This window comes from Chelonoidis abingdonii, chromosome 3, assembly GCF_003597395.2.
Source record: "Chelonoidis abingdonii isolate Lonesome George chromosome 3, CheloAbing_2.0, whole genome shotgun sequence".
NCBI lineage: Eukaryota > Metazoa > Chordata > Testudines > Testudinidae > Chelonoidis > Chelonoidis abingdonii.
Window position 1 is genome coordinate 103,218,688 of NC_133771.1, and position 26,893 is coordinate 103,245,580.

Here is a 26,893-nt window from a genome sequence, read left to right on the forward strand (position 1 = left end):
AAACCCCTAACCCCACCATCCTGCCACAGTTTAGAAGCCCCAACTGCTTCTTCTTTGGCCCAAAGAGCACCACTAATGCACAGCTAGCTCCAAGCAGGGTGAGGCTACTCCTACTTCTGCATGTGGTGTCTTACTGCCACCGTAGAGCCAAGGGTACATATTTCCCATTCAAGTTATTTATGGACTAACTTTCCCTTCTAACAGGAACCAGAAAACTTACTTTTATTTGCACCATTTGGATTTCATCACATCTATTTTCAGCAGAAGATTTCTTTGTCTGTCCTCGCCTGTGACCAAACTTGCATTTGTTCCTTATAACCTGCTCATCATCTTCAATTGGTCTCCGCACATATTTGAAGCGATCTTTAAGGGCTCGTTTCCATAGCAACTGCATAAAAAAACCATCATCATTAGAATCCATCAGGAGTTTGCGCCACTCTCTCAAAGCAGGTCATTATCTACTATTTCTAGACAAAGGAAAAACTGACAAGGATTGGTACAAATTTTTAGCAAGCTTCTTTAACTGCACCTACAGTTTATATACTTAGGTACCTAAACCCAATTCGCAGAGGCTGTCCCGAAGAAAAGCAGGCAATTGCAGTATGGGCCAGAAAACAGACAAGCTGCAGTTTGAATGCCACTCTGTCATATCTGCCTCCTAATATCACCAATGTCCATCAAATTAGTATTTTGTAGCTTTATATGACCTAGCAGCATAAGAGAGAAAAAATGACTGTATGTTAAAAGATGGTGAAAGTTACTGATTGAAGCTCTTTGCTGTTTACTTGTGTTTAATCCCAAATCTCCTGCCCCAACTCAAGTTTCCCTGGAAATATCTGTGGTGTACTGACTTCTACGAGATGGTAACATAAAACTTCATATTTGAAGCATACCAAAATGTGGAGAAAACACCTGATTTTTCATTTGATATAGTCAAGACCCAGCTTGGAGCAGTCATATCTTACTGAGGCTCTCTTTTAACTTACAAGCACTTCCTTTAGAATGAATGAGTTAACCATCCAAGTTGTTTGTGCCTCAATGAGACTCCCCATTCCATCACCCCAAATACTTAGCATAGAAGGAGGAAGTCCCAGTGGAAGTTCTGTCTCCACTTGCTGTTTTTAAAGAGAGCTATTCTAAATAAGTTCTTATACCACTCCCAATACTGGGGTATTTGAGCAGCATATGAAAAGTGGCAAACCCAAGACAATTATGCTAATTTTGACAACTGGATTAATGACTCAGTTTGTAAATCCTTCCTGCAAGAGTTGCTGTTTATCATATTATTCACATTTCTGCAATAAAAGGTTACAAAATTGAGCAAGTATTAAATTGGCTGAAAGGAGAGATGCTCTAGGAGTCACTCAAATGTATAAAATTGATACACAAATAAGTCTCCCTATTTCCAGCACCGCTTGCCGCAGTTACAAAGTATCAGATTATTCTTATTTTCTGAGACGTAGGAACACCACCAAAATAAATAAAGCCTGTAGAATTAGGATTAGGATAAATAAAGCCAGAAGAAGGATTGCCTCGTGGTTAGGTCACTCACTTAGAGCATGGGAGACCTGAGTTCAAGTCCCTTGTTTGCCTCAGACTTTCTATGTGAGCTTTGGTAAGTCACTTAGCCTCTCTATGCCTTATTTCCCCATCTATAAAATGGGCCTAGACTTCAGGTGGTTGGCAGTCTAGGTACCAAAGCCCTATCTAAACTTGGCATTGGAAACAGGAGGAGATGATGATGTAGTGCTACACATCCCACAGAACAGCACTTGCTTCTGAACTTTTAAACCTTGTGCCAACATGGGCCCATGGTTAACCAGTCCAGGCACGAGGAGCCATTTTCACAAGGAAACTTTGGCGTGGCAACATTCTGTGTCCCAGTTCCTACAAAATCACTGGGATTCACAAAGCTGGAGTTTGTCACTAAGATCCCTATACGATGAGTAGAGACAGTGCCTCTGGATGGGATTCACAAAAACAGCATGGTCGGTGGCTCCCAGTCTAGGCTATCCAATGGGAGATACTGAAGCTAAGAGGGTGTCCAAAGCCCTGCTCCTCTAACGGTGTTCAATGCCTCTCTCCGCTTGGGATTCTCAGCTTCAAACCCTCTTTTGGCATTAGCTGCCAATGCTGTTTTTCAAGGAATCAGGGGAAGGGGCAGACCTTCCACATAACTTTTAGGTCAGCGACTAGGATACTCACCTGGGATGTGGGAGACTCCCCAGCTCAAGTCTCCCCTCTGCCTAATGAGAAGGGAGTTGAATACAGATCTGTCACTTCTCAGGTGAGCACCCTAGCCACTGGGCTATGGGATATTCTGATGTGGGTTACCCTCTCCTGTTAAAGCTAATCCACTTGAATAAACAATTTGAAAAATTCATGGGAGCAAGGGGACTGGATTCTGTATCTCACATCTAACCACCAGGCTACAGAGTCAATTCTGATGCTTGCTCATTTTCTCTGGCCAATAACTCTTTCATTACTAATTCACAGTGGAATAGCTTCAATGGAGGAAGTTGAGGGGATCCCACATCAAAACATCCTATAACTCAGTCATTAGGGTACACCCCTGACAGGTAAGAGATACCTATTCAAATCCTTTCTCCTCATTTGACACAGATGGAACTTGACTGGGGATCTTCCACATCTCAAGTGAGTGATCTAACCACTGGGCTATAAATTATGAGTGAGGCGTCCCCTGGCTGTTTTCTGCAGGTTCACATATGTAGCCTGATCTCATAGATGACATCTGAGCACATGTACCAGATTGGGCCCTTCAGGCAAGCTAGGCAAAGGAATATCTATCTTCCCCTGGTTTGTGCATCACTCTGTGGCTTAGGCATCTACACATCTAGAGTTAGACAGCAGTGCTCATGTGTAACACTGACAGACCTCTAGTTGCCAACAGGCAGGATCAAACTTGGGACCTCTGGAGCTTAGTGCATGACCCTCTACTGCATGAGCTACAAGCCAACTGGCTTTTAGCTAAGGCTGTAGAGCAGACTCATGAATCTGTAAGTGGTCTCGGTGCCATTATCAAGACTTCAGCAACCTGAAACACTCATTTCTATCTGAACTTACATACTATAATTACAAGGAAAACCTCAGTGTTTGTCTAGATGAAAAACTAGACTGCAGCAAATTGCATTAATGCACTTTGAGCCAGTCTTGTTTCAAAGAAGACTAGACTGAAGTACTCTAACAAACTGTTAATGTGCATCAGCAGGGTGCACACGGTAGATTCACACCCCAGCTTGCAGCGGTCTAACTGTTTATGTAGACAAGCTCTAAAACAGACCAGGCAAGGGGGCAAAGGGGCCTGGGTAATTTAAAAGGACTTGGGGGCCCCCAGCCACTGCCGGATTCGTCATTCTGCCCTGGGCCCTGCCAAATCCCAAGGGACGGCCCTGGCCACTGGAATTGCTGTCAGTGGTGCTCCTCTAAGATTACTAACACAGAACGACTGGAGAATTTTTTTTCTTTGGTTTGTTTCCTCTGTGGACCTAACAGCACCCCAAATACGATCAATTATTTTCTCCTGGTTATGGGTCTTTCACACAGGCACAGGAGACAGAAAGACTTTTTTAAAAAATAGGAAAATAATTGTAAACCATAGCCATTGGCAGAGGAGAGCATTTGAGGGCCAAGGTCATACCCAACAGTACAGTTCACTGAGCTGGCAGAAAAAAGGGACCTCTTTTCCATGAAAATGTTCATATTTCTGAGAAAAAGTTTAGTCTCGAAGAGGAACAAAATAACAAAAATGCAAAAATTTTCATGAAAACAAATATAAAGAAAAATTCTATTTCAGGAGAAATGAGATGGAATCTTTTGGCCTTATTGGCTGCCCTCAGGGAAGGGCTCTGTCCATTTCACAAGCCAGAAAGGCAGAGAGCCTGTGTACTCTGCCAAATACTCCCCTCCCCCACCCCGTCCCGATCTAAGAGCCAGAGAGGTGCTGCCCACTCCCAGGAAGTGAGGAGGCAGAGTGGCCTGGATTTCTGCCGCTCTGTTCGGGGGAGGGGGGAGAAAGAGAGAAGGGGAGGTAGATGCAGCATGTTTCTCTATCTTGCAGAGCCACTGGAGACAGGGAAACCTGCCTGTTTTGACAAGACTTTTGTTGAATCTACTTTTATTTCATGTTTTTAAACGGCCTCCACTCCAAGTTATCCCTTTAACATGTTTCTAAACGACAACATAACTATAAAGCCCAAACATGAAATCACATTTCTGAAACACTTTACTGAAATATAATGTCCTCTGCCTACCTGTCTAGTCCCAAGACCATCATGACCATATGAACCTAAGTGCTAATTTCAACTAAGATAGTTTTACATTCACTTCTGGCATTTACCAAATACGACAAGAGTTTTCTGATTTATTGTAAATATCACAAGAGTTTCCTTGTACCATGTTTGATCTCATACCTTTCTCCAGTTGAGGAATTTGGAAGATTTTATTGCCAGTGCAGTAATCTTTTTCATAATTGTCATCTTTTCCTGATTCTATGGAGGCATCTAGTCTAGAGACAGTATACAGACTAGGGCAACCTAAAGGCACAATAGGTATGCGCGGAGCAATCACTTGGCCCCAGTCTCTGTGAATAAGTGGACAATGAATCAAAAGTGACATGGACTGTAATTGAACTGTAGAATATCATACCCTTATGCAACTCAACAAGAATCAGATTCTGATTCACATTTTCCTCGGTAGATGTGTCTTTGCTGGCAACCAGATGAAATGTGTTTTCTGAAGTGACTGAATATTCTCTCTTCATCTCCCATGTTTACAGTGGGAAATTGTTCTGTTTTCTCAGAGAAGTGAGTCATCAATAATATTTTTAGGTCCTCAATAGAGTGATGCACTTGATGCTTGCAGAAGAGAATTTTGCGTAATGTTCTTGTGCTACATGGAAATTTTCCAGTGCAAGTCAATTTTCTCGACAATGCAGTACAATACTCTCACAGCCAAACTTCCAGAGGATTGCTTTATTATGCTCGAGCTAGTTAAGACAGTATAGTTAAGGTTGAGGTAGAAATGGTTGCTGTAACATGAGTTTACAAGTGTTTTGTTAATGGTAGATCCCATCAGAGAAAAGCTGTGTAGTCACACAAGCACATCAGGCACACACAGTGTAAAGCCAACTAAGTAATTTGGTACCTAAACATTAACAGACTATATATTTTCTTGCTTTCTTCAGGCATGCTGATCTGCTTCTAAATGCTCCCACCGTTCCACCAACTCTGAGCTGTTGGCAGCCTCCCTCTTCTCCTCAGCAAGGATCCACCCCCCCACGTCTCCATTTCTCCCCAATAGCCCTCTGCCTCCACATGCCCTCTGTTATTACAGGTAATAGAACCATTTTATCAATTTCTATCCCCTTTCCCACAGGTCAGGTCACAACTGGAATAGGTCCCAATTACTACACCATTTCTCCCAGAGTCCCATTTCCCCACGATGCCATACCAGAGATCAGGTAATGGGGAAGGGCTGCCAGGAACAGAGACATGCAAGTAGGGAGAAGGGTGCTCAAGAAAAGTCAGTGGACAACCACTAACTTCTTGCCTTTTCCACCCAACAAACCTCCTGTGGTCCTACTTCTATAATCCACAGAGAACCACTGGAGGATTTTAAGATGAGACCTGAAGTTGGGTGGAGAGAAGAGGAACTCGGAGCTCATTCACCTTTTTCCTATGGGCTACCTCCGATGTGGTGGTAGCAATTACAGTGGCATATAAACATATACGCATATCCTCTTGTTCACAACTTTCATGTGCTCAGGGCTGCAGGAGCGGAGAACTTCATGAGCTTTAGGAGGTGCATGAGCTGTTCGATGGGAGAATTATTTTTTTTCCAGCTGACAAGATCCCACCCATGAAGCTTATGCTTACAAAGATAGTAGCTTGTGAATGTAGTCTTAAAGGGTATGTCTACACTACAAAGTTATGTCAGCCTAAGTTACATCAACAGACAGCCTCTGCAGTAGTTAAATCACTTTTGCATGTCCACACTACCCTCCATGTGTTGGCAGTGCATGTGCTCACCAGGAGAGCTTGCACCAATTTAACTGTCAGTGTGTGGCATTATGGGATGGCTTCTGAAACGCAGAAACAGTTGATGTAAGCAACACAGTGTCTATATTGACACTGCATCAATTTAACTACGTCGACCAAAGTGCTATGCCTCTCATGGAGGTGGAATTAATAAATTGGTATAGCAGGCGAGTTACGTTGGCAGAGCAACATTTTAGCATAGATGCTTACAGAGTTAGGTCAATGTAAGCTGCCTTACCTCGATCCTAACTCTGTAGGGTAGACCAGGGCTAAGTAACCGATTGGGGGCTGGGCATCAGATCTCAGCTAAGGGAATCCAGTAAACTAAGTTCCATTTTTCACCTGAAAAGTGGCAAACAAGAAACCCAGTAAAGAACTTTCCCAGCTCTGGTGAACACCTTTATCTTTAGGTTATAATTTAGGAACCATTTGTCTGATTCACTTCAGATTTGGTAGAAAAATATCTTCCTTGGCCCCCATCCTAACTTTTCTACTTTCAGGCCAATATTACCTTTTCTGGCTAATTTTGGGAGATGTGTGACACTGGCAGGCCAGGTGCCAGCTCATGTCAAGGCCCCTAAGCGTCACTGAACACTGACAAATGCATAGCTGGAGATCAGTCTGGCTCACGAAACATCTCTGCTAATATCTATTTTAACAATACTAACACAGAGATGAGTGTTAGAATTGTTAAAATAGGTATTAGATTTCTAAAGATGTATTTAGTGTTTGGACTTTATGAAATGTTTGCGAGTTGCTGCATGCATTAATCTCACTTGTAATATCTGTATCCCACACTATTAGGTAATATTTAAGTGTTTGCTCTAAAACTGTAAACCCCTCAAGAGAGAAGCATTACTGATTGTGAAATACTAGTTTACCACAAGAGGTGTTATCTCTGCCCCAGCAAACAAAGGCCCATAGATATCTGACCAGCCATTGTGAAACAACAGTGGACAAAAGACTTTGCTGATCGTCCATTCCACACCCATGAAGAGAAGACTGAACAAACCTTCCTCCCATCATTTTGAGCTCTCGCAGAAAGGAATAAAGATCCCTTTCAAGAAGAAATGGTTATCCCCTATGCTGCTTGGACTTTGGGGACAGGACAAGATTTCTAAGCATAAGTAAGGGATCGCCAGATGTTTAGCTTCGGTTAATCCTAAAGGGCAAACAGAGCTTGCTCAATACAACGGCTTCTATTACTTTTTGAAACTAAGGGTATGTCTACACTACCCGCTGCATCAGCGGGTAATGATCGATCTATCAGGGATTGATTTATCGTCTCTATTCTAGATGCGATAAATCGATCCCCGAATGTGTTCCCCATTGACTCTGGAACTCCACCAGGGCGAGAGGCAGAAGCAGGATTGATGGGGGAGCCGCAGCCGTCGATCCCGCACCGTGAGGACGGGAGGTAAGTTGAAATAAGATACGTCAACTTCAGCTATGCTATTCTCGTAGCTGAAGTTGCATATCTTACACTGACCCCCTCAGCACCCCCAAGGTAGACCAGGCCTAAGACTAACCCATTTGTATGTGCATGTTTACCTGCTTTAACCTTGTAAATAACTCATTTCCTGCCCCTAGTTAATAAATCTTTAGTTAGTTTATTATAGAATTGGCTATAAGCATTGTCTTTAGTGTGAGATCTGAGGTACAGATGATGAGGTGAGTGACTGGTCCTTTGGGACTGAAAGTAATGTGAATATTGTTGTGACTTGTGATATAAGAGACCATCTATCATAAAGGCAGACTTGCCTGAGTGGCAAGATAGACCAGAGTACCCAAGGGACGGTCTGTGACTCCATGTTAAGGCTGTTGTATTACCTGAGGAGTTCACACTTGATACCTGGTTGGTAAAATCTAAGTATAGAGCTCACAACCAGTTTGGGGTTTGCACCTGGTTTGTAACTGTCTGCCATGCATTGGCACTCCTGGTCATGAGCTACTCCAGACAGCTTGACAGAAGGAAAGGGGGAAAGAAGCCAAAAATCAGCTTATAATGGAAATGCAGTTGCAACTTTATCTATAGAGCAATTGCCACAGAATGACCAGTGAACAGTAGCAAAATGAAAGGAAGCAGGGTTTTTTGCTAACATATTCACATTCATTTGGTTCTGTTAGTCAAAAAAGGGGTCAGGGGGTTGTTGCGTTTTTTCCTTTTCTTTAAGACATTCAACCAGGCATTTAGTCTTCACCTAGACTTCAACATATAATAGCTTTTGACTTTGGAACTGATCTCCCCTATTGGTGAGATATTGATTGACTTGAACTTCAGGGTTAAGAATATAGTCCTTCTGTTCACTCGGGCTTTTGCCCTGTGCATATCTACATCCATATGCTAACAGCTCAATTTGAGGGTTAAGAGTCAGATTTTTTAAAAGTATTTAGGTATCTAGTGGGATTTTCAAAACTGCACAGGCACCTAATTCTCATTAATTGCAACATCTATATGCTTTTGAAAATCCCTCTATCTGCATCCTTAGAAGCCTGGCCATAAGTATTTATATTTAGTATCAAATAGTCAACCTGCTTGTGTTCATGTGCCCAGAGAATGTTGTGAAAATATCTTTAAAAAAAAAAAAAAAAAAAAAAAGCCAAATAATACTGAATTTAGTACTTATAAAGTATATTTAATCTCTGATATTAAATAAATATTTTTGGGACATGATATATTTAACATACATTGTTCTGCCAGTTTTAAATATTTTGCAGATTTTTCTTTTAACCTCATCTTTGTCTTGGAGATATCTTTAAGCTGATTTTTCAGCAGCCACCTATGTAGAGCTTTAAATCTCTCAAATTCAAAGTTCAAAACACTTAGATATTTCATCCTCACATACATTAAGACTTTAGCTAAATCTATTTCTGTAATAGGATTCCCATAAGCTTCTGCAAAACCCTCCTCACACAAACTGTTTCATCAGTTGAGATAAGATTGCCATTACATATATTTATCCTGCTTCCCAAGTGGCGGCAGTCAGTGAGTTGTGTTCTGGAGAGCAAGTGGAGGCATCTGTCTTGCCATTCTTAAATGGAGTTAACCGGTAGCCCAGTGGGTCACTTTATTTTACTAACACCACAAAAACAAGAAGATTTGCCATGTTCATCGGACGAGAACAAGGATTACTCTGTGTATCTGACACAGGAGGGAAAGGATTATGGGCAGATTAAATGTAGCAATTTACTAAAGAATAATCATTTTGTATGCAACAGTTACATAACCAAAAATGTCAACAATGAGATTCAGGGTTTCACTGCGCTAGTGCTGCTGTGTAATGCTGAACTTTGCGGGAGGATTCTTATACAGAAGGTAGGCATTTATACACGCTCTCAGTTCCTCTCCGCCCCAAAATTACATTTGATAAAACAATTATTTGCTTTTTGAAGTTTGATTTGGTATATAAGTTGTTTCGTAGAAACTGGCTAAAGTAAACTGAAACGGAGGTCATTAACTGCTCATATCCAGATCTTTTCAAAAGGCTGCCTTTAAGCCCTCTAAAAGGATACCGCAGATAGAACAGAACTGTACAAAAAGTGCTAAATTTTTTTTTTAATTCTATTCTGAATGCTGCACCTACTATGAGGGAAAATATTATCACTGGCTTTCCGATTCTGCCCTCCCACTCCCACATCAGATGTACAGTATTTTGGTGCAGAGGTTAACATTAACAACCTGTGGAAATATTAAATGGATATTTATTTACAGATTCTATGGGCTAGATTTACAAAGGGACTTAATGATTGTGACACTGAGCATTCCACGCCTTTTAGGTGACTAGAACATCCCTGGGATTCACAAAGCCTGAATTAGGCACTCATGCTTCCTATACAATGAAGAGACAGGCGCCTAAGAACGAAATTCACAAAAGCCAGCACACTGAATGGGGAGCCGCCTACACTAACCAATGGGAGATGCTGAGGAGAGGAATGTGTCCTAAGCCCTGCTCAGGGAGTTCAGTGCCTAAATCCAGGCTGGAGGGAGATGCCTCTCTCTGCTTGGGATTCTCAGCTGTGAACCCTCTCCTGGAGTCCAGGGCTTATGTTTTTGCAAGAAGCCAGGGAGGAAGGAGAGCGCTTTCCTCAGAACTTCTAGCCCTGTGGTTAGGGCACTCACCTGGAATGACCCCCAGCTCAAATCTCCCCTGTATTTGAGGGGGAGAGAGAATTTGAATAAGGATCTGCCACCTCTAAAGTGAGTGCCCTGAACACCAGACTACGGGACGTTCTGATGTGAGCGGTTCCTTCACTCTCCCCTGTTGACACTGTTCCACTGTGCACAAATAATTAAAGAGTAGCTGGGCCTGACAGAGAAAGTACAAGCATGAGAATGACTCAGTAGCCTGGTGGTAAGCTACAGAGCAATCACTCAGGATCGAGTCCAACTGCTCCAATTCTCTATTTATCTATCCATCCATCCAAAGCATAACTTCTTCCACAAGAGTGATTGAGGGAGTTCCCCATTAGACCATCCCAGAGCCCAGTGACTAGGACACTCTCCTGAGAGGTGGCAGATTCCTCTTCAAATTCCTTCTCCTCATCAGGCAGATGGGGACTTTGATCTGGGAAGCTCCTACCTACCTACCAGGTGAGTGCCCTAACCACTGGGCTAAAAGTTATAAGGGAGGCCCTCCCTCCCCACTCTAGCTATTGTGTGTGTGTTCAGCATGCTCTGAGCACACCTGCCGGATCAGGCCACACAGCTGAGTTAGTGCCTATCTTCCCCCAGTTCATGCATTGCCTTGGGGCTTAGGTCTCCATCTGCCTAGAAGGAGGCAGCAGTGCACATACCCAGAGGCAGAAACATAGGCACCGAGGGTACTTTTACTGTATAAATTTAGGCATAGATAATTTAGGCACCTACAGGGTTAGGAAGCAGCTGAGTGGGGATTTTGTGAACACCAGTGGTGCCTGATTCTGGGATTTGTGCGCTGTCACCAGCACAGGTGACTGGCCCTTATCATTGAGCTACAGCCCTTATTAGTACACTCTAGTTTAGTTAACTAACTGAGCCTAGAAGGAAGACACCTGAGATTTATCAGGAGAGGAGGTCTTGTAGAAGGGGGAGTTTAATTGTAGTAATTAACCCCAGCAGTAGGGAAGGAAACAGGATGGGAAATGAGTAGCATGGGGAGCTCAGAAGCAGGTGGCGGGATCAGAGGTCAGCTGCTGCTGCTGCTAGGATGAGTGGCAGGTTGTCAGAGCAGCAGCTGTGTTCTGGAGGAGCGTCTCTGAGGAATGGCTAGGAATTAGGTCAGACAGTAGCACAGAAAAGGGCTCCAGGAAGCCTGGACCACCCTAAAGGGAAGAGGGTTGGGAAGCTGACATCGAGTATGCAGTTTACTTTCAACAACATAGAAAGAGCTCATGGGAGAAGACCTGGGTTTGCCCAGACAGAGAGACTACATTTGTCCTGCTGAGTGGAGAGGAAAGGAGACTGTTGCTTTAATTTATTGTATGTCATTAAACCAGCCCCAAGAAGTTGGTGTCAGGAAATGTCCCTGGGAGATCACAAGAAAAATGGTGCAGAGCTACCTGCGATCAGTAAGGGGTGCTTCAGAGTGGGTCTGTGCCTTTCACACATGCCTAAAGTGGCAGGCACCTGTGTTCCTTTGCAAATCTAACCCTGTCTTCTATGTTTACAGTAGGTACACAGTGTATATAAATACACAGAGGATTCAGCTCCACTACTAAATGCAATTTACTGCTTAAGTCCTATATCTGTTGTGCGTGTGTATGTAGTATTACATAAGAGCAACAGTTATAGAACTTAAATACCATATGTTGCTTAAGGGGGCATAGTGGAAAAAGTCACTGGTTTAAAAAATGTAATTGATCTTGTAATTAATATTTTTAGAAGAGATGTAAAGTGGGTACTGACAAATGTCCCGCCTTCCTCAAAATTCAAGTTTTTGATTTTGGCTTTGAGTTCTATGCAACAAACTTCAAATGACCACTCCCACTGATAGCTGCATATCAAAAGGACCAAATTTGGCTTCCCATCATTTTTCCCATCACAGCAAGGGTGCTCACCATCTAACCATGCTGCAAGCCATCCCCAAGCAAACAGCAATACCAGGAAAGATATGAACTAAATATCCACCCTACCTACTTCAGTCCATTAAATATTCACTTGAAAGCCTAGTTAGACTATTTAAAATGCTAACATAATTGAACATAGGCAATCTACAAACCTACCTACACAGGGATTTGCACAGCATTTAATGGTTAAGACCTTATATACTACTCTGTTAGGGACAGGCATTTTTAGGAGTAGATGACATCATGGTAAAGACACTTGTGCTAGGTGTACATTAACAGTTATGTTGATAGTAGCACCAGTCTTGTAGCAGAACCACTACTTAAAAAACAGGTAAGAAATTTCCTATTGTAGACACACTTTAAGTGTGTTCTGGACAGTCTATGGCAGAATTTCCTTAAGATGATGGTTTGGTTAGTCCCAGTGGATAGGCCAAAGAACATTGTAATTTAGTTTTTAAAAGCAACTAACCTACGACTGTAACTTTATTTTGAGATTGTTTAAAAGAAACTCAACCTCAAAGTGTACCCATCCAAAGTCCTAGACACCCATAACATACTCTTAAAATATCAATATCAGAGTGGTTACAAAATAAATTGTCCCAAGCAGCAGCCCTTCTCTTTTTCCCTTGTCTACCACACTTGAACTAGTCAGCAGAACAAAAGCATACAACTTCCACTGGACTTTGCCAACAGAAAGAAATTTCACCCTCAACAGCATGAGTTATGCTTTGCAGAATGCCTAGAAGGTCAATCAATACATTCAGGCTGCTGTGGCATGAAACCAGGGGAGAGGCGTAAAGTGAAAGGGAATGCAGTTATACTCCAAATTCCAGGGAGTGTAAACCTCCTGGACTGAGGTCCTGTTTCAGTTTGGATAAGAGTTGTATATTTTTAAGTGCTCCTTGGTCAATTATGATCACTTCATTTCTTTTTCTCAGCTTTTCTGTTTTCCTTGTCATACCTACCTTTTACCTTTCCCGGTCTGCCTTTCCCTGACCCCCTTCCACACCCCTTTATTCCCCGTGTGGTGAGAGGGAACCCAGATACACCTTTCCTAACTCTAGAATTAACAACGGCCCAAGCAATACTGCTATTCAGGCACTCGATAAAGAGATATTTGACCAAGCACTCCTCATGGCTAATGTTATAAATTGCGTTTCCTGGAACATCAACAGGGTGAACCACCCATTAAAAACAAACAGAATTATCACTCATCTAAAAACACTGAAAGCAGCTATCTTCCCACAGGAAACCCATCTCAATGGCCTGGAGGCAGAGAAAATTAGGAATGTATAGATGGGGGAAGGGATGTTTAACAGCCAAAGGCGTAGCAATATTGTTTCACAAAAGACTCAGACTACTAATTCTAGATGTAAATAAAGATAAGGAAGGTAGATTTTTGCTGGAGAAGGCAAAGATCTCTGACGCTATATATACCCTAATTAATATTTATGGCGCCAATAAAGATGATCCAAGTTTTTTCTAAATTAATATCCCACTTGAATCAGTCACCCTAGCAGGAGATTTTAATGTGGTGTTGTACCCTTTTTTAGATAAGTCAGGCTGTCCCCAGCATACACAAACACATACTAGAAACATTAAAAAGATTATATGGAAGAACTGGAGTTAGAAGTTATATGACACTTGTATAACCCTAAATGAAGGATTTTACATTTCTTCCTCCCCACATTCCACATAGTCATGAATAGATTTATTCCTGATTTCTAAGACTCTAGTAGACTCAGACTTGATTATTAAGCACTATCATGATCTCTTATCATGCACCAGCAATACTACAATACTACAATTTTCCGATCCCAAAATGAACGGACTTGTAAAAATGGAGACTGCACTCCTCTCTTTTTATGAACATTTTCAGAGCTATCATGTAGAAGAAATTGGTTTTTTCCTCAAAACAAAATGACACACCAGAGATATCCTGATCCACTCTATGTGATACACTAGACGCTTTTATTAGGGGCAGGATCATTTCCTACTCAGCAGACAGGAAGAGTGTTAGCCAAATTAATCTTGTGGAATAAACTTAATTTAAAGCTATGGATTTAGAACGTGTAAGCTACCCCTTCCCAAGAAAATTGTAGAAAATTAATCAGCGTTTGGTATGAAGTAAATAGACTTACGTCAGCACAAGCCGAATTTGCTCTTTTTAGACTCAAACACACATACTGGAAGTCAGAGGGACAGAGCAAGGAAAATTCTCACATGCAGTTTAAAAATGAGAGGTCAAAGATCCAGAGTAGCATCACTCAAATCAGAACAAGGGCAGGTTATTACTAATCAAAGAGAGATCAACTTTTGAAATTCTTCCAGGCTCTTTACAATAATGATTCCTCAAAGAAGAGAAGAACTGAATAATTTTGTTAAAACTCTTAATATCCCTCAAATCTCAAAAAAGCAGCAGGCCAGGCTGACCTCTCGGCTGCATTCAGAGGAAATGAGTCTGGGCAAGATCCCCAGCCCTCATGGCCTACCTACAGAATTCTATCAAAAGTTTCAAAAAAAATTCTTGCCCCTAAGCTGTTATACATTTACAAAGATGCCTTAAAGGAAAGGTATATTACTCCCTATAACGAGGGACGCCTTAATTACTGTTCTACTTAAACCAAGGATGTGCAAAAGTGTTAACAGCTATAGACTCATCTCTTTAATCAATACTGATATAAAAATACTTTCAAAAACAGTGGCTAAGCACTTGAAAAGCGATGAGTCACATGGTTCATCCCAATCAGGTGGGATTTATTTTAAAATGTCGTGGTTCAGAGAACACACGTCCACTGACTAATGTTATGGCATTCCATCAACACTCTCAAAATTCCCATGCAATCATTTCACTTGATGCAGACAGCCTTTGACAGAGTGAACCAGCAATATGTTTCTTACCAAGGATAAATTTGGGTTGGGAAAGTCCTATTTCATGGATACAGCTATTATATCCCAATCCCAACTCTTGTATCCTAACAAGTAGCACAATATCTCAGACAACTCCCCTTCCCCTGCTTTATTCTGTTCTGTGGAACTAGACAGGGATGCCCTCTCTCACTCCCTCTCTGTTTAGTCTAGTATTAGAACCACTTGCAGTACTAATCACAGAACACCAAGGTATTCAAGGGATCAAATCAGGAAACAAAAATCTTTCCATATGCAGATGACCTCTTCCTCTTTATTAAAAATCCAGATCAATCTGTTCCCAATATCCTTCAAACCACGGATAACTTTGGTAAACTCTCCGGCTACAAAGATAAGTTGGGATAAATCAGAAGCAATGAAGATCTTATTGGATTTAGTTAGAAGTGGCTCTCCTACAGGGACATTTAGATGGCAACAGACAAACCTCAGATATCTTGCATCCTGTTCTCTAAGGAAATTAAAAACATAGTCAAGGTTAACCTATCCCCGTTAATCATGCAGTTAGCAAACTATTTAAACAGATGGCCGGCACTGCCCTTCCCCATTTGGAGAAAAAAAAACAGAATAAAGAGTATCCTGGGAAGTGCACTCATTTTGATTGAACTCCCACCCTCTCTATCCATATTCCTCCCTTTTAATTTTACTAAAATCAACATGTTCAGATCCTCCTTGTGGAGTGCTGGTAACAAACCCAGAATCTCCTTACAAAGATTACAGCTTCCTATCAAGACAGAGGTTTTAGATTTCCCAATTTTCAACTTTACCATCAGGCAATAATTAGCCAAGCAAGACAGCGAGTCATTCTCTAGAGCTGTAGAGCCCTGTATTGGATCCAGCTGGAAGCAGCATTGGTGGCTCCTTTAACCCTTTCCAAAGTGCTGCATGCTGATCATTACCTATTCCCTAAAGAACAATTACCAACCATGGTGACAGCCAGAGACACCCCCTTCTACGTACCAAAGCCTCTATCTGGGGTAACTCAAAACTCTGTATAGCAGACAACCCCATCACCTGGACAGATTCAATTAGGAAAGGGATTTTGAGCATCAGTCAATTTATTGAAAATTATACCTTCCTCTCTTTTACAATATTAAAAGGTTCAATCTAGAGACTAAGAAGGAGCGGCCATACATCCAACTTAAACATGCCAGCTACCATCTGTTTGGCCCAGATGCCTGTGCTACCCCGATTCAACTGGAAACTGCTTTCATTTCTCCAAATATTACCGATTGCCAAGACCTATGTACATGCAAGTATATGCACACTTGGCCAGCAAATTTGAATTAAACATGGATTCCTTAAAGAAGAAATTCTCTGCTAACCAATGGAAACAAATTTTAGCCAGTTTGCCAATCTGTTCTTTGGACCTCCGTTTAAAGATTAATCCCACAGAAAATCATATGCAGGCTGCATTGGACCCTTCTCCGACTGTTCAAAACGGGTGCCATTAAGTCAGACAAATGTTGGTGCTGTGATTCAGCAGCTGCTAACTTAATCCATATGCTCTGGGAATACTCCTATACCTGTATGTTTTGGCCCGAACTTAATTGCAGAGTTTATTTTTGCCTATCAAAAAAAATTGTGTTACAAGCTAACCATGTAATTTTAAATGTTAACTGGAAGCTGAATAAACCTGAAAAACTTTGGCTCAGTGGAGCACTAATTACTGCTGAAAGACTAGTATTAGAAAAATGGAAATCCAAAAAATGACCAACTATTGAAGATGGAACACAGACATCATAAGCTCGGCCATCATGGAATATAATAAAAATACCCAAGAAAAATTATTTCCTGTAAGTATCTGAATTATCCTATTAAATGCAGCCCTCCTCTTTTCTACCCACTTCCTTCCCTTCTTGTCTATCTCCCTCCTTTGAATTTTGCTTTTATTTTCTACATTGTTGGTTTTATATTTAATTAGTTGGAATTTTATAAACAAATTTTGTTTGTAAATTTTGTAATACAAATAATTGATTTATATTTTCAAGTATAGCTAAAGTTAGGTAGCGAACAGTTAATATATTATGAGACACTTACATAAATAGTTTAGTTGTGTGTGGGTATATATTTAAAATTTAATAAAGTTATTAAAAATAATAATACAAACTAGCATCACAACTCCAGAATTTGCCCATGTTAATTATTTGTGTTTTCAATATTTTATCTTTTCTTGTTAGTTCTTAATGGGAGGAATCTCAGCCTTTCTCTAGGGTGGCTTTAATTAAATTCCTATTAATCTTGTTCTGTAAGAGATCACCAATTTCTTGTTTTGTTTTTGGCTGCTTTTCCACTGTGCTTAACTTGTATTTTTTTCTTTGATAGGAATAAAAACTAGTATACAAAGTGACTTTAAGGATTCTTTTTAAATAAAGAGTAGAAAGTATTAGGGCATATCCACACAAACTAATCATGTTTGTGTTAAAAATTTTAATAGGTTTGAAGCATTCAGAACTAGTTTTTCCCTAAAATACAATGTCCTTAAAGCCATTTGTTGTTCTTATATAAATCCTGTTTATTCTAACACTTTTTATATACCATAGACCAGAAATTCCCATCATTTATCTCATGTTTAAAAAGTTAGATTTTTTTTCAAGTGTTCCACGTGACTTTGGATATATCTTTCAAGTAAGAGGAAGGACTATTGGAGGGAGCGTGTGGGGGTGGGAAGGGGAGCGGAGACTTTAAATAAAATTCAAGCATTGGTTTCCCCTCTCATCCCCAAGCCAGTCCTATGTGCTCGGTAAAACTTGTGTTCCATTCTAAAAGTAGCTCAAAGCTCTTCACTAATGGATTACAGGGTTATAGCTTTGCATTTAGTAGCTTTAAGCCACTCTTTTCTTTAAACTGAGGTTTTTATCTATTTTATCTAAAGAGAGAGCAAGACAACTTTCTTATCTGTTTAAAACAGATATCTCAAACGTTGACTGGTATTACGAATAATGTTTAAATGACCAGTAGTAGACAGGCATCTTTTTGGTTACCCCTTACCAAAAAAAGAAATGGCAAGCTTTTGTGTAGGATTCTATTTTCATGTTCTCCAGCTAATACTGGAGACACTCTTGACCTTTGCAAGATCTTGCTCTGTCAGTTTGAGTTTCCTAACATCTAAATTTTCTTTTTCTCCATAAAAAAAGAAAAGTATTAATTGCATTTAAGTTACACTTTTTAATATTTTACACCAAAATAAGTGTCAATATTTGAAAACTAGAGCTAGTAAAAAAAAATTTTGCATGAAAACTTTCCTGATGGGAAAATGTTGTTTCACTGGAATCGATCTACTTCAATTTTTAAGATTTTTCCAAAAGTTTTTTTTAATTTTCCATTTCCGAAATGTCAAGTAATTTCCATCAAAAATACTGACAGTTTTTGTTCCAACATTTCAGATTCAAAACTCCTCTGAATTTTTTGAGAATTTTCAATATTTTGACTTCTTGTTCCAATTCAGAATGGAAACAAATTTTGAAATTTCCCATGAGATCTAAATTCCATTTCCAGACCAGTACAGAGGATCCCCTGTGGCTAAACTCTCACGGTATCACCCCTGGGCAATAGCACCCCACACACACTTGGAGAAATGAGGTCAAGGAGTTCCTTCTCTTCCCAGAGCAGGGGGACTGGCATGGGATCTCTACAGTATTTTCTCTAGCCATCTGGGTTTTCATCTGTACGGGTAAGCCAGGCCTTTTCCTGCCATACAGAGAGTTCTCCACTAGGATGATATTGGTGGGGAGATCCCAGAGCAGTAGGTATTGGAGTTACCCCATTGAGATGAATGGGGCAGCTCACTATTTTCAAAACTATTGCATTAAGCTATCAGCAACATCTGCCCGAATTTGAAACTTCAGTTACATGAGTCATGTTTTCAAATTTATCTTGATAACCAGGTGGGGTAGAAATTATTTATTTTTTTTAAGTGAAAATGTACTATTTGATACATTGCATGACTCCAGGAGCTGAGGTCCATAGCTGCGACCTAGCAATGTATAATGGGGGGAAAATAACCTAATGAACACTGCAGAGGAATTTGGCATTTCATTTGCAGAACAGAAAAAAAAAATACCTCCTACAGAATCTGAATCCATTGTGCCAGGAAACACACATAACACTGGTTATAGGAGAACAAAATCGAATTCCTGTAACTTTTAGGCAGTTTTATGTAAAGACTGAATAAACTTTTTTCCTGTAACTCAATTGAGAAGTCTAGATAAATGAAGTCAAGAGTCTTTGACAGATTAGTTTACAAAGGCTTTTACTCTTCTGGGTAACATTTTATCTGTCAGCCTTAGCATTTGTGCTATTATTCCCTGAGGCCTACTGCTCGGGTTCTCTGTTTGGTGAACCCTTTCCATCCACCTTCCTAACCCAGCCCCATAACAGCATGACCAACTGTCAATACAAACCTGCTGCCTACATGTATGCATTTTAGCAGCCCCAATTTCAAACACTGATACATTTAGCTTTATTTTCATAATCTGTCTCTTAGCCAGGACATATCATTTTACAAACATTTTTACATTTACGTTTTGTTGGCAGAGTCATCCAGTACTGAAATTCCCACTTCACCTTTGGGCTGTTTTCTTTGTTATGTTTAGCACAGCCTCTTTCAACGCCTTTTCAGAGATTGTAAGTAATCTCTAATTATCCAAGTTCCTGATGATCTCAGAAACTTGGACTCTGATATGGGGAATATACTCAAAAGGAGTATATTCCCCATATTTAAAACTGATGGAGAAACAAGTTTCACTTATTTGAAAATCCAATTATCTGATCGTTTCAGATGTCTCATAAGATATTTGAATCATCAGTGTTAGCACGGCTGGTGATTCCAGCAACTCCTTTATTTCCTTACATTTATCCAAAACATTATTATAAGAGGTGACGTGAGAAGCTTTATGTTTCCAGTCTTCTGAGTCCGATTCCACCAAGAAGGAATCAGGCAACGGTACCTTCTTTTTAGGTATTATGAATCCAGCATTGTAAATTCTTATGATTTTATTATGATTCTCGCAATAACTAGTTTGTTTTTTTAAAGCCCCATCTGCCAGAGTCATGGATATACTGAAGAATCTCAGCTTTCATTTAAAAAATAGCAAACTTCTAGCCCTCATGGTTGCATTAAAATGTGACCATAGGCTCATAAAACAAAATGCAAATAAAAAGAACCTTTTTTTCTTTTTAAATATCAATTGGGGGGGGTGAGGGGGGGGCCTCACTCAAACTTTTAACATATGAGATTACCAAGATTGTGACTCTTTAGGTTGAACCTTTTCCTTGCATGCTTTTGTAGTTTCTTCCAGCTATGTTTCCCAGCAACTGAATGAAATGTCAAATATAAAACAGACACATTACCAAAACAGAAGCCTCTGCCCCATTTAGCTGCTTGCTCAATCTGCGTTATGCTACTCCCCAAATAGTTTTTGCTAGCAGTCTTCTAATGCAATGTCCCCAGCCAATGCAGAAAGGGATGAATGATCTGACAAACAACAGTTTTATAAAATGATGTATAGCAGTTTAGCCACATCTACATTTGCTAGGGAAATCTGCTTTCAGAGCCACATTCAAACACAATTTTTCCTAAAATGAAGTTCTATAAATGGGACCTTAGAAACACTCACAAATGAAATCTAGTCAGTCTTTACAAACAGGGTCATGTCATTCCAATGACCCAGGCATGAAACTCCTATTGGGGGTTCTCAACAGGAATTTTGAGAAAAAATAAGGGTAGAATATAGCTCATTTATGCTCTACCTCGCCTTTCCTTCCCAGGATGGGGAGTTTGCTTACTTCAGTGTGATACTTCCCTTTCACAATGCCCAGGCTGGAAGGAGAATTGGGATATTCACCACATTTTTCCTTAGATTGCATTTTCTGCAATAACTCTGTGGAGGACATGTATGTGTCTCTTACAGTAATCCCCCCCCTTACCATCGACAGTCTTACTAGGTGCTGTATCACATGGCAAGGCAATGATGTGAAGTCAACAGGCCTGAACATTATCTTTTCAGATTGCAGATCTGTTTTCTGGACCCTGAAAATGAAAAATTACATCCAAACCTAACAGTGTCTCCTCCTTGCACTCTGTTTCCTGCTGTAACCACATGAGAGCCCTAGCAGTGGTCTACTGAGCTATTTTCTCCAAATGTACTTCCTCCTGCCATATTTAAAAATACATGAACACAATAACTACTTGATAGAGACAGTTAATAGTAAACAAGTTCACAAATGATCATCACAATGCATTGAAGTAGCACCAAATATATTCATAATGTAATGTTTATATCTCCCCCATACAAATACAATTTTCCACTGGCCTGGCATAGTTGTATCACCACCATGATTTTTTAAACAAGCACATTACAGAGAAAGTCAATGCAAGCAACAGCTAGGTAACTTTTCATTAGTACTTATGCATGTATGATCTGACAGTGGCTTTGATAAACTGCATGTAATTTAATTAATCCTATGCAATTGCTGGTGCTTAAAATTAAGTATATTATTTGGGATACATATAACTTAAAACAGAAGCTGCAGCACTATGCAAAATAAAAACACCAAACAAACTGATATTAATTCTCTCTGAATTAGTCTCCATCTAAACAACTAGATTCAAAGTTTCATATTTGATAGAGATTTAAGATAAACTAAGAACTTCACTAATTATGATACTTACAAAGCCATTCCCATCCTCATCAAGGAATGGATATGCCTGAAGCAATGCATTGACGACAACATTATACTGCTGACTGTTTGGATACCTGTTCAAACCAGATAAAAAAGAAAATATAGGAGTAGGTGGCATTTTAGACACTTTTTGTCAATTTGAAGTCTGGTGGGTTTTTTTTCAAGAGGATATCAAGTTACATTGATACAGTGTTTCCAAAATATTTTACATTAAATTACATATTAAAGGAAGAAGAAATTATCTTAAAAGTAATGCATGGAAAGAGCCTTTAGAGTTTGATCCAAAGTCCATCATTAAAACCAAGAGTGTTTTTTCCACTGACTTCAGTGGGTTTTAAATCAATTACTTTAACCATTTAAGTTTACAGATGGCAGAGACTGGTTCATCATCATCTGGGAATTTCATTATGCAATCAGTTGCACCTCCCAAAAAAGAGTGAATCCAAAAACTACTGTACTTACAGTGATCCTTCCAGGTATTTTGTCATGTCTGCCTGTAAAAATTCAATAATCCTTATTCTCATGCTGTGGTCAGGGCATTTCCTTTCTGCTAGCATGCACTGGACATCATAAGGAAACTCTGGCAAAACATATGAGTTTGTCCACTGTACTGTTTCACATCGTGCAAAAATATATTTCATATTTTTTCTGTAAAAGAAATGGTTAAAGATATCAAAGATTATCAGATGCTCATGTAGTTCTTTTTATCCTGTGGGAAACTAAGCAAGGGAAAAAAATAAGCCAAATGTTTTTGTAGTTTTGCAGGAAAGAAAGTTATGGCTGTACTGATTAAAAACGACTGGTGTTTTAGGCTTGATCAGAGATGCCTATTATTTTTTTGCTTTCTCTTAGTTTCTACTTAAGAATAAAGTTACATGCAAAACATGTAATAAAATCAACCAATTCAGATGTTAAAACAGTTAAATCTTTTATAGACAGTGCCTCAGATCAGGAGCTAGGAAAAGGCAACCAAACTTTTTCACCAACTGAACATGCACAGAATAGCTTTTGGCACAAACAACAGATATGGATGATAATACTAGTTATTTTAGCAATTAATATTTGGCTCCAATCAGAATGAATGAATAAGCCACTGTTTTAGAAAAGAAAAAATATGTGAAAATACATGAGCCTAGACCCTGAAAAGACTTTCACATGTTTAATTTCAAATATGCTAGAAGTCCCATGAGTTCAGTGGGTCACTTCATATGCATGTCTCTGCAGATTCAGAATCCAAATATATTTACATAAGAACGGCCATACTGCGTCAGACCAATGGTCCATCTAGCCCAGTATCCTGTCTTTGGACTGTGGCCAATGACAGATGTTCAAAGGGATTGAATTGCCACGGCAATCAAGCGATCCATCCCATCATCCAGTCCCAGTTTCTGGCAATCAAGGGGTCAGGGAGACCTGGACCTTATGATTGTGAACCTGCCCATCCTGGCTAACAGCCATTGATGGACCTATCCTCCATGAACGTATCTAATTCTTTTTTTAATCCAGTTACATTCTGGCCTTCACAACATCCTCTGGCAATGAGTTCCATAGGTTGATTGTGTGCTGTGTGAAGTACTTCCTTTTGTTTTGTTATAAATCTGCTGCCTATTTATTTCATTGGGTGGCCTCTAGGTTCTTGTGTTATGTAAAAGGGTAAATAACACTTCCCTATTCACTTTCTCCACGCCATTCATGATTTAATATCTCTGTCATATGCCCTTAGTCATCTCTTTTCCAGGCTGAATAGTCCCAGTCTTTTTAACCTCTCTTCATATGGAAGCTGCTCCAGCCCCCTAATCATTGTTGTTGCCCTTCTCTATACCTTTTCCAATTCTAATGTTGTTGTTTTTTTTGAGATGGGACAACCAGAACTGCACACAGTATTCAAGCTGTAGGTGTACCATGCATTTATATAGTTCATTTATAACTGGATAGCGTAGTGGTTAAGAGCGCCGCCCTTTGATACGGGAGACCGCCCTTTGATACGAGAGACCGGGGTTCAAATCCCGGTTGGTACCCAACTTTCCAGTAGGGGTCCTTGGGCAAAAGACCCCCTAACGCTTCAGCTGCCTACCTCAAATATGAGAGTGACACGAACTAGGAGAGTCATGCCGGCTCGGACGTCGCCAAGTGGGCTACTGGAACAAACCATTCATGGACGAGGACAAGAGAACCTGGAATGATGGAATGCTACTACAACAGTAAGCCTAATGAGGGGGATATATGAAAGTATGAGGGGACTGTGGATGGACAAAGACTACATCCACAACTTACTGAGAAACAGCTAGTTACCAACGCTCAACTAGTAAAGAGGAAGCTGCTCTCACAGCTTGAGATAGACCAACTCCACATTACATCCCAGACTCAAGAAGACTTGGAAGAACAAGTGAATAGCCGGCCCACACCTGAAGCTGAACTTCACTGTCACCCCTCATTGCAGAGCACAGCGCTGATATGAGATAAGATCAATGAAAAACTAGCTACAGTCAATCCTCGAGACGCGATTACCAAGGCTCAGTGGAGAAGTACCATCAGATAGTCTGTTAAAAGATGCCAATAGAAGCCTCATGACATCCCCTACTACCACCATAAACTCAAACCAATGAACTGGAACCGCTACAGCCTCTGTAATCCTGGAGATGCTTGCTACACGATCAAGAAGAACAAAGTATGTACCCACCCTGGAAAATGAGGTTGGAGATAGATCAAGGCGACTCGGAGAGAAGTTAGTCAGCTGGTGGAAACTACAGAAGGGTGTAGAGATTAAAGGATAAGACTTGGCTACTGAAAAATAACAAGGGCCTGACTCCATCTGAAGCCCTAGAGACTGCTAAACAAAGGCTCACAGCACTGGCTACAAGGCTAAGGAGAACACTAGAGAAGCGGAGGCCAAAAGTAAATGCCCTGTCTCCAAGGAACCATCCACCAGGTGTACTCCCAACTGCAGTGCAACAACACAAATAACAGCAAGCACCAGCGACAGCAAACTGACAGTACTGAAGAACATAATGGGAGAAAGAGAAGACTCAAACAACCAGTGCAAAGTGGCTGCAGACTGAGAACAGAGCACAGCAATCTCCCAGAACAGAACCAGTCACCATCACAGTAGAAGACATCCAGCAGCGGGTCAAAAACATGAAGAGCTGGACAGCACCTGGACCAGACATGATCCACACTACTGGCTAAAAGAAATTAACAGCAGTGCATGAACGCCTAGCAGCACAGATGAACCAGCTGCTAGCAGCAGGCTCCCACCCAAACTGGCTAACAAAGGAAGGACAGTGCTTGATCATGAAAGACCCCTGCAAGGGACAGAACCGGCCAACTACCGGCCAATAAACCTGCCTCCCCACAACCATGGAAAGTCCTATCAGGCAATCATAGCTGCCAAGCTACAGGACCACATGGGCCAGTACATGAGCACAAGCTCAGAGGGCATTGGGAACAACACCAGAGGCTCAAAACACCAGTTGCTCATAGATAGAGCAGTCGCCCAAGACTCAAGGTCTAGACAACAATCTGAGCACAGCCTGGATTGACTATAGGAAGCCTATGACCAATGCCGCACACGTGATCGTGAATGTCGGCGTATACAAAGTCACAGGACACTAAGGACTTCCTCAAAGAACTCAATGGGACTATGGAAGACAACACTAGAAGTCAACTCAAGGCAACTTGCACAGTGGCCATCAATGCGGCTATACCAAGGTGATGCACTGTCCCCGCTGCTGTCTGGCAATGGCTTAAACCCCCTCAGCCAGATAACACAAGGACTGGATACGGGTACAGGTTCAGGAGTGAACTACATCAGCCACCTCCTCTACAATGGATGACATCAAGCGTATGCTAAGAATGAACGAGACATCGACTCGCTAATCCACCTGACGCGGATCTACAGTGAGGATATCGGGAGTCATTCGGACTGAAGAAGTTGTGGCCGGATGGTAGGAAGAGAGGAAGGTAGTCAAGACTGATGGGTGGAACTACCAGCGGCGCCACATACGCAGACATACAGACACCTCACAAGTTACCTGGCATCCCGCAGTCACATGGAACCACGATGAGGAAGCAGAAGACAGCAACATCCAAGTATCACCGAAGGATAAGACAGGTCCTGAAGAGCCAGCTCAGTGGAAACAGACAGACGACATGATACGCACGCAGATCCCGCCAACTCGCGGTCATTCAATGACCTGCCGGTATAGTGCACATGGCCAAGGAGACATGGAGGCTGCCGATGTGAAAAACCCGGAAGCTCCTCACAATGCACGGAGGTTTCCACCCCAAGTCCAACACCGCGAGACTGTATACCAGCCGGAAAGAAGCGGGCGCGGCTTGGTGAGCGTCAAGCCGACTCACTATCGGCTGGATGAAACCCGGAACTGAGAGCAGACTACATATACAGTAAGTGCCCCCAATTGAGCTGCTGAGAGAATGCCTGAGGCAGCAGCAGACATGGGAGAAGACCAAGCAGAAGAAGTGCCATGGCAAGACAAGACCTGCATGGGATGACCATCGACAGATAGCTGAGGTGGCTGACATTGGGAAATCCTACCGGTGGCTGGAAAGGGCGGACTAAAAGACAGCACTGAGGCACTGATCATAGCAGCACAGGAACAGGCACTGAGCACCAGATCCATTGAAAGCAGGGGTCTACCACACTAGAGAGACCCAAGGTGCAGACTGTGCAGAGAGGCCTCAGAGACAGTCCAACACATAGTGGCAGGATGTAAGATGCAGGCAGGAACAGCAACACTTGAACGGCACAACCAAGTGGCTGGCATTGTGTACACGGAACATCTGCACAGGCGTATGGGCTAGACCTCCCAAGACCAGATGGGAATTCCGCAGAAGGTTGTGGAGAATAGCAGGGCTTAAGGATTCTGTGGGACTTCCTCAGATCCAGATGGACAGGCGGGTCTGGCCAAACCAGACATCGTGGTAATAGACAAGGAGCAGAAGACAGCGGTGGTGATAGATATAGAGTGCCAAGTGACAGCAGATCAGGAAGAAGGAATATGAGAAGCTGGAGCAAGTACCAGGGCCTGAAAGAGGAACTAGAAAGGATGTGAAAGTTGAAGACCAAAGTGGTCCCAGTGGTGTAGGAGCCCTCGGGGCTGTGACTCCTAAGCTGGTGAGTGGCTCCAACAGATCCCAGGAACAACATCAGAGCTCTCTGCCTC

At 41.3% G+C, this 26,893-nt stretch overlaps 1 protein-coding gene across 1 annotated transcript in view; it reads right to left on the reverse strand.

The window, feature by feature from the left end:
• SAMD3 (sterile alpha motif domain containing 3) overlaps window positions 1–26,893 on the reverse strand; it is a 101,395-nt gene that overhangs the window by 32,786 nt on the left and 41,716 nt on the right. Inside the window, exons 5-7 of the mRNA XM_032772682.2 lie at window positions 22,173–22,358; window positions 21,700–21,784; window positions 221–388 (exon numbers count right to left, since the gene is read on the reverse strand). Coding sequence (XP_032628573.1) covers window positions 221–388; window positions 21,700–21,784; window positions 22,173–22,358 — 439 coding nt within the window. The remainder of the gene's footprint in view (window positions 1–220; window positions 389–21,699; window positions 21,785–22,172; window positions 22,359–26,893) is intronic.